Raw genomic sequence first — 9,480 nt, 5'->3', positions numbered from 1 at the left:
AGAGACTTCAATTATAGTTGTAAATGTGACACATTGTTGTAAACAAAAATGACTATTCTGTATATGAGTATCGGGAAATAAGGTTCCTTCTCTATTTTAACATTCCCAATACAAACTGCAGTGTACTGAGAGTGTGCAACACATTTACCTTCACAGGTGACACCAGCATCTTCTGAATGAGCACAATCATGGATCCCGAATCCCCCATGAGCACAGCGTGATATCGATAACTCATTTCCCAAACACCCAACTTCATCTAACCAGATCTGACCCCTGCCCTGTCCAAAACGTGCATTTCCTGGTGCTGTCAGAGCCCTGCCACAGCCCACCTGTCGACACACCACATGGGCATCATTCAAATCCCAATTGTCATCACACACTGTCCCCCAACGGCCGTTGTGGAAGATCTCAACTGTGCCAGAGCAGCTACCATTAAGGTGGCCAAGTCTCACTGGAGAGATTGGAGCAGGAGTGGTTGTGGTTGTAGTAGGTGTGGTTGCAGGTGTGGTTGGAGCAGGTGTGGTTGTGGTTGGAGTAGGTGTGGTTGCAGGTGTGGTTGGAGAAGGTGTGGTTGTTGTGGTTATTGCTGGTTCAAGTGAAGGAAAAATATTAATCAAACCACATGGCACATGCAGGTTGCCATTGCAGAAGTAGCAAGCAAAATCCACATTTTACAATATCACTGTACTTCATGCTTTAATCCAGCCACTATTCCGTTTCTTTTATGTGGAAATAAATGTTCTGAACACAACTAGATGCTGTAGTTGTATATTTTTGCTAATAGCAGTGGAAGAGGATGCCCATTCTCTATTGTAGAAATTAAACTTCAGAGACTTCAATTATAGTTGTAAATGTGGCTCATTGTTGTAAACAAAAATGACTATTCTGTATATGAGTATCGGGATATAAGTTTCCTTCTCTATTTTAATATTCCCAATACAAACTGCAGTGTACTGAGAGTGTGCAACACATTTACCTTCACAGGTGACACCAGCATCTTCTGAATGAGCACAATCATGGATCCCGAATCCCCCATGAGCACAGCGTGATATCGATAACTCATTCCCCAAACACCCAACTTCATCTAACCAGATCTGACCCCTGCCCTGTCCAAAACGTGCATTTCCTGGTGCTGTCAGAGCCCTGCCACAGCCCACCTGTCGACACACCACATGGGCATCATTCAAATCCCAATTGTCGTCACACACTGTACCCCAACGGCCGTTGTGGAAGATCTCAACTGTGCCAGAGCAGCTACCATTAAGGTGGCCAAGTCTCACTGGAGAGATTGGAGCAGGTGTGGTTGTGGTTGGAGTAGGTGTGGTCGGAGTAGGTGTGGTTGCAAGTGTGGTTGGAACAAGTGTGGTTGTTGTGGTTATTTCTGGTTGAAGTGAAGGAAAAATATTAATCAACCCACATGGAACCTGCAGGTTACAATTGCAGAAGTAGCAAGCAAAATCCAACCTTTTACAATATCACTGTACTTCATGCTTTAATCCAGCCACTATTCCGTTCTTTTATTTAGAAATAAATGTTCGGAAGGCAACTAAATGCTGTAGTTGTATATTTTTGCTTATAGCAGTGGAGGAGGATCCCCATTCTCTATTGTAGAAATTATACTTCAGAGACTTCAATTATAGTTGTAAATGTGGCTCGACTATTCTGTATATGAGTATCGGGATATAAGGTTCCTTCTTTATTTTAATATTCCCAATACAAACTGCAGTGTTCTGAGAGTGTGCAACACATTTACCTTCACAGGTGACACCAGCATCTTCTGAATGAGAACAATCATGGATCCCGAATCCACCATGTGCACAGTGTGATATTGATAGTTCATTTCCTAAGCATCCGACTTCATCTAACCAGATTGGTCCCCTTCCTTGTCCAAAATGTGCACGTCGTGGTGCCAGCAGAGCCCTTCCACAGCCCACTTGTCGACAAACCACACGGGCATCATTCAAATCCCAACTGTCGTCACACACCGTTCCCCAACGGCCATCATGGAAGATCTCAACTCTGCCAGAGCAGCTACCGTTAACATTGCCAAGTCTCACTAGAGAAGTTGGAGCAGGTGTGGTTGGAGCATCTGTGGTTGGAGCAGGTGTGGTTGAAGCAGGTGTGGTTGAAGGTGTGTTTGTTGTGGCAATTACTGGTTAAAATGAAAGCAAAATCTTTGTCAACCCACATGCAGCTGCAGGTTGCAGTGTAACACCATTAAACAATATGATAAAATAAAACTAATTATGGCAGACCCACTCAGAATTCCTTATGCATCGTTCAACTTTGTTTATACTTTCTATTAGTTATCAAGCCAGTTGAGTTCCACTACCCCCATATAAAACAAGCTCTGACAAGCCAGTGTTAGCTGCAGCTAAAAGGCAAGTTGACTCACACATCTCATGGATGTGTAATTGGGCACTTATTTGCTAACATGTAGCTATAGCTACTTGGCAATAGGGAGACCAGGCTAACAGCCAGGATATATCAATCTTATCCTGTATCTCAGCCACTTCGTTTGGGAAACCAACGTGTTCATTACAGTTACATTTCTGAGTAATTTCTCTCTGGTTATAAATCACCCTCTCCAAGCTCCTTCTGTTCCAGAGAAATCTTTTTCCTCACTCATTCTTGTCCTAAGCTTCACAAACTTCCCATGCACATGCATCCCTCAATCGTTTCCTACCTACATTGGGCACCCCAACTCCCCCCATCTCCATATTGGCCACTACAGCCATACAGACTGCTCACATGACAGTGATCCACAACAGTGCAATCAGCCCAAACCCTTTGTTTCCTCCTGTCCTCCTTTCCTTCTCTTCAGCCCTGCCACGCTCCACCTACATTTTCATATATATATATATATATATGAAGAAAATGTCCATCAATGTCTTATGTCTTTACATAAAGGGACATCATTTTCATATTTTACTGTCTAAAAGTCAACATGAGCATATTCTTCACATTTGTTCCATGCATGTGCAATTTCAAAGTGCCATTTAGTGATCTTTATGGCCACTTGGAGGCAGCAGAGCAAGCTGAGAACACAATGGACATGCATCAACTTTTTTTTGTCCTGGTAGGTTTGTCAGAGCTTTGCCACTGAAAACAACCGCCTCCCAAGGCTGTATACAAGGTTGATGACAGTGGCAAGAGTGAAACTTAATGAAGTTACTGGCTGTAATACCAAAACAATTAGCAGAAAGATGCTAAAATCTGACTGCAAACATGGGGACTGCACAGTAGGGTGGTAATTATCTATGGATAATAATCGACACCTCCTGTGTCTCCCTTTAGATTACAAGAAATTATTTAATTTAGATTCATGCCGTTTTAAGTAGGAATTTTAGCTTGATTTTTAACCTGATAATATTTCAGACACTAATTACTCTACCTGTCCATCCTGTTAAAGTCTGGATTAGCAGAAGCAACAGGATCCCCAGAGACCTCATCATGGGCCACATCCAGGAAATCTGGAAGACACACAATTGCTGAATAAGACAAAAGAGATATTTTGACAATCTGCATCCTACCATTTGTAAGGTTTGAAATTTAATTAGATTATTAGATTTCAAGTGTCTTGACTTTGGCTGGTTGACAATCCAGAAGTAGTAGGCTACCTGTGTTTACATTCAATTGTCAAGCTAATTTTCAGCAACTTTTGAAATGTGGCAAAAGTAAAAGCAATGTGAATTTGCAGTGTTTCCATCAACTGGTTTGGAGCAAATAAACTAGCGTAGTTTGGTTGGAAGTTGGTGCTATGGGCTATGCTGTTATCTACCAAAATTGAGAGGTTGCAAAATCTAACCATCTACAATAGAAAAATGGAGAGAGGTCTTCTGGAATTTGTTTCAGTTGGGGTAGTTAAAATTGTCAATTTATGTCAGCTATACTGTTTGATGTTTTCCAGAGAAAACAGCAGAAAGAGCTGATCAGTCATGTGAGGTAAATGTTTATCACATCAGATGTAAATTATGTTTCCGTAATCCATTTAGGTGGGCTGCATGGTGGTGTAGCTATAGCACTCTGACCATAGCACTGTTGCTCTTATGGTATTTTTTGCTGAACAGCTACTACTTTACTCAGACTAGGATCTAACACTTGTTCTATTTTTAGCTCTTACTTTATCGGCAATGATATGTTGTGGTTTCTTTGTTTCCTTCTTTTGACAAATGTACTTATTGTAAGTCGCTTTGGACAAAAGCGTCTGCTAAATGACTTAAATGTAAATGTAAATGTAGTGGCTACCACAGCGAGAGGGTCCCAGGTTCGATTCTCGGGTTGGGTTTGGGTTCCTTCTCTGTGGAGTTTGCATGTTCTCCCCGTGTAAGCGTGGGTTCTCTCCGGGTTCTCCGGCTTCCTCCCACAGTCCAAAGACATGCAGGATGGGGATAGATTCATTGATGATTCTAAATTGCCCCTAAGTGTGAATGTGAGTGTGAATGGTTGTTTGTCTCTACATCAGCCCTGTGATAGAATGGCGACCTGTCCAGGGTGTACCCTTCGCCCAATGACAGCTGGGATCGGCTCCAGCCCCCCTGCGACCCTGAATACAGGATAAGCGGTAGACGATGGATGGAAAATCCGTTTAGGGCATCAACTCATTTTTGAAAAAGGTAAAAAAAAAACTGTTTTCACAATTGAGGAAGTATTACTGAATATTGCTATTTCCATACAGCTTTTCTTTTGTTTTCTTTATTTTCAATTGTTCATATTATCTCATGAATATCATACATTTTACTTTTGATACAGCATAGCATCATGATATTTTGCGTGGCAAGTTGTATTTATTATATAAACAGTTTTTTCTTGTGCGGCCATAGGTAAAGGCAGCAGGCTTGGCAGGAAGCAGTAGTGTTGGTCAGTCTGCTTGGATATATATTTTGCTGCAATAAAAATTATTGAAGTGAGATGAACCAAGTGAAGACGTTATTATTAGTCATTCTGGGACAAAATACATTGATTTGCATAACGTGCGCGACCCTCCAAAGTGTGGAAGTATTTTTCACAGAAACACATATGCTGCTCTGTAAACTCTGCTAACTGGAAATGGCTTATTACAGTACAGCAACTGTGATGCACGAACGCTTCCAAAAGTGAATGCAAATGGAGCGCTTTGACAGCAGTGGCCACAAGACAACACAATGTTTCTTCATCCCCTCATGTCAAGTCATTTTGGCACCACACATGGTAACACAATGCTGTTTCTGCTTACTGTTATGACTGAGAAAATGTCTTCAACTAACATTACAGACTGTTGTGACAAGCGCTACAAATACTTCCCTTTGCGATGTGCATGTGATTATCTTAACTGCATATTAATCCAGTGACTAAATAAAGCCATGTCATTAAACAGGACTTTAAAAAATGTATCAATAAATCAGTTGTTAGATTAATTTATTTAAAAAAAATAAAATCGTTAGGTGCAGCCCTACTTAAGAGATAAAACACGTTGACAAACGACATAATTTGCAGTTGAAAAAAGGTAATAAATTGCAATATATGGGATTGCAATATTAAGTCTTACTAATTTACCGTAGGGCCTCTGGTGAGACCCACCTGTAGCATATACTATTAATCGCAACCACCACTGCCCCCATCATTATTGTTATCGTCATTCACTTACCTTTCCGGTTGAGGTACAGGCGGTTATCCTCGGAGGCTGACTGGCAGTGCTCAGTCAGTGCTGGGGAAGATATCCCTGTGAGCTACAGGCCTGTGTTGCCTCTGCCTGTGCACTGGAGATTGTATTGGTGCCAGAGGTGGTAAGTGGCACAATGATGCTTGGTATGTTTTTAGACGTCACAGCCAAGTTATACTGGGAAGAGGTTTAAAAATGTTGAATATCCTGACAGGCAACCAAATTAACCACTTGACAAGGTCAAGTTGTCAAACAAGTAAGGCAAGGTCAAGTTTTGTGTTTCTCTTTCGTAACAGTTTGTGTTCTTCTGTCCATTAATTTACAAACTAACAAATATATCCTAATTTCTGTATAGTAAAACATATTTGGAGCTTGCTTTATGCTATTGAAAGTAAGACTTGGAACATTATATCTTATATGTTACCATATTTGTCCCCTAAGTTGCAGTGAATGGAAGAACCTCTCCAGCTTACATTATGGGGAGAAGATCCATTTGGCTTCATCCTGAAACAGAACCAGGTTACAGTCTTCAGCCTTGGTTGGTGTTTGAATAGTGTATAGCACAGATTTTAAATATCTGTGTTCCAAATGTTTTACCTTGTGTCCATCAGGCAGGGGAACACATAGACTACTGGGTCAACAAGATAAAGCCTCGGGCTCTATCATTAGCTTTGTATTCTTATTGTACTGCAGTCAGGTGGTCAAGCACACAGGGTTCCAAGGAGGGAATGGGGACATGGAGACTAGATCAAGCAGGGCCTGGAAGGTGAGCCTCAGGTGGCAGCTGGAAACAGGCACTTAGAACACAGTCTGTCTCTTTGTCCTTCACCTGTTCCAACTGTTCCTGCAGTTAATTGGCCTTCCCCACTCACCTGTCTCAACTTTCCTTGTCTGTCCTTAAGATATTTAACCAGCCCATTTTCCTCCATCCCTTGTCAGGTCCTCGACAAGGACAATGTTTTCTGCTTGTCTGTCTGTAATCTATTTCACCAATAAAATCAATGAAGTCCTCCTGCGTCCTCTTCTGACCGCGTAACTCTATTTGCTATTACAACTGACTGAAATAAGTACAGATCACCTGTAGAACCATTAAAGACAAATGTCAAACAACAATAGGAGTAATGTTACAGAGACATGATGCCCCTGTGCATGCTGGGAGGCTTTCCACTCCATCTACCCATGTGTTAAAATATTATTTGCAGGGGAGGTTATTATGCAACACACATAGTCTGAGGTGATTCATCTGTCAACTATGATGAATTAGAAGTTAAAGCAGCAACTCGTTAATTGTTTGAGGTGGGTGTGGCTACGAATGTTCTTGCAGTTGAGACAGACCTGAACTAAAAATACAGATTAATGAGGTTGCATGTTTCAAGGAATACATTTCTGAGGATTTGCATTATATTACATTAAGACAATGATAAACGGCAAGATGACCTGAGAGTATCCCAAAGTATCCCGGCTTTGTGGAATGAAAGAGACGTCACGAGGCCGGTGGAAGTGAAGTTGCTGTGTAAACATGTCAATGCATACAATGGCAGCCTCATATGAGCAACTACCGGCTTTCTATCCTCTTCGGATCTACACTTTGAGCTTTGAGCTCCATCGGTGGCGCGTCGCCCAGGTAGTCTTCACAACGTCACTGTCATTTCTGCCTCACCGGCTAGCTCTGTTCATACAGAGCTCGGCTCATCTCATTTCGCCTATAATGCATGGATGGATGGAATTCCCCAAGGCATTTACAGCACACTCATTGTCATGACAATACCCCATTCCACAATCCAAGCTTGCCCCATGCGCCATATTGATTTTACTTCCTTTATGGCCATATAAAGCGAGACAGTTGACAGTTTGGACAGTTGTGAATCCTAGCTCATGCATATATTTAAAATACATTGTTCAAACTTGGGCTGCACGGTGGTGTAGTGGGTAGCACTGTTGCCTCACAGCAAGAGGGACCCGGGTTTGATTCCCGGGTCGGTCCTGGGTTCCGGATGGATGGATGTTCAAACTTGTCTTTGGTCAAGACTAAGGCTAGCATCGTGTCGGCTGTTGACCCCTTTAGGTTTCTGGGATCTGCAATCTCCCGGGACTTGAAGTGGGAGTCCAAGATCAACACAGTCATCAAAAAGGCCCAGCAGAGGATCTTCCTGCGCCAGGGGCTACTGATCCAGTTTTACACTGTCTGGTTTGGATCAGCCACCAAACAGGAAAGGAACAGACTACAACAGACAGTCAAGTCTGCAGAAAAGATCATCGGTGCCAGCCTGCCCTCCATTCAGGACCTGTGCACCTCCAGAGTCAGGAAGCAGGACATCACCTGTTCCAACTTCTCCCCTCTTATTGGCCACTAGACACAGGAACAGTTTCCCTTCCTGCTGTCACTATGATGAACAGTTACTATCCATCTATAGCAACCTGTTATATTAATAATTCCATAGTTATTCCAGAACCCTTTGCCCTGTGGACCATTCCACTCATGTCATACTATTTACAGTTCCTGTGCTTTAACGTATACTTGTGTAGGCCCTATTATAGTCAAATGTTTGTGAGTATCTTTATTCATTATGTTATCCTTGTTTTTAGCTGTAGGCTATGTCTATTTCTGTGTGTATGTATACTGAGAGCGACAAAAAGGCAGAGTCAAATTCCTTGTTTGTGTTCACACTTGCTTGGCCATTAAAGCTGATTCTGATTCTGATTCTGATATTGAAATAATCCATTAAGACTCACAAAACTGAAACTGATGGTTCATTTGTGTTGGAACTGCAGAATTTCACCTGGGAATTCAGATGTGAGAACATGTTGGGTCATTATGGACGAGTTGTTAGTATGTCTCAAATCTCTGTGACCCCTGTTTTATATTCATTAGGTCAGCAAATCTGAAATCAACCTATATCAAACAGTGCATTTTTAATTTGACGCCAGATGTGAGCCAAAGGAAACACCTTGAAATGCTCGTCTTCTAGGATAGTTTGCTACCTTAAATCCGTAAGCAACATTTTACTTTGTATGGTGGCCCCGGGAGCTCAAAGCACTGCAAAATAAGAAACCACATATTAATGAAAATACGTCTTCACCAACTTTACCACTCATGCGCAACATTTCAAATACATTCATCTGATGAGTGATGACACACTAACGCATCAATTGGGTGACACATGCACAGAATTTCAAAAAAGCGCTGCAAAAAGCTCACATCACAATGGAAACTGTTTTGAGGGGCAGAAAGAAGTGATTTACAAGGCTGATGTTGTTGCATGCTGTTTTTTAAACCGCTCCTTTAGTTACAGTTAGGTCCTATCACAGTTTACAATCAGCAGATAGCAAAACTGACAATTCACTCATGTACAGAATCAATATCAGTATCTATGTGAAATTTGGTGAATTCAACCGTTCAGTTATATCTTCCTTGTTGTAAATATTGAGTTCATTGTTTGAGTTTTGTAGAAGGAGGTCGGACCATACAAGTGCATTCTTCCTACTCCTTTTCAGACATTTAATATGTATTTCTGCTGATTATGTTGTTCATGTGAATTTGTTTTTGAAAGTTTGGTATAAATACTGTTCAAGTGACTGTCTGTTCTGCAAGACTTTCTGCAAGAGTTTGTTGTCTGACTATCCAGTATGGCTGTTGCTTCCCATCAATAGCTGTGTGTAATGACTTGCGTTGTTGTTTTTGTCATGCAATTTGAAGGGTAACCAATCATCAACAGATGAAACGGAATTCACCACCAGTGACGTAGTATTAACCTCCAGTCATAAGACCAATTAGAGACAATGCATGGGCGTGCCACAAGATAATAACCAGTTCAGTTTGTACTGTGTGTTTATTGGAA

At 41.5% G+C, this 9,480-nt stretch overlaps 1 protein-coding gene across 1 annotated transcript; it reads right to left on the bottom strand.

Moving 5' to 3' along the window:
* Positions 1–11: 11 nt before the first annotated feature.
* On the bottom strand, positions 12–3,467 carry LOC311027658 (scavenger receptor cysteine-rich domain-containing protein DMBT1-like; the record flags this gene model as incomplete). Its single annotated transcript, XM_084031772.1, has 4 exons — positions 3,395–3,467; positions 1,754–2,152; positions 977–1,381; positions 12–586 (listed from the first exon to the last, which is right to left on the bottom strand). Exons 1-4 carry the CDS (start codon positions 3,462–3,464, stop codon positions 12–14), a joined length of 1,449 nt encoding a protein of 482 aa, XP_083887898.1. The 5' UTR covers positions 3,465–3,467.
* Positions 3,468–9,480: the final 6,013 nt, after the last annotated feature.

Source organism: Eutrigla gurnardus (genome assembly GCF_963514095.1).
Source record: "Eutrigla gurnardus genome assembly, chromosome: 2".
Lineage (NCBI taxonomy): Eukaryota > Metazoa > Chordata > Actinopteri > Perciformes > Triglidae > Eutrigla > Eutrigla gurnardus.
Note: the sequence above shows the minus strand (reverse complement) of the source record. Positions and strands in the feature narration are given on the sequence as shown.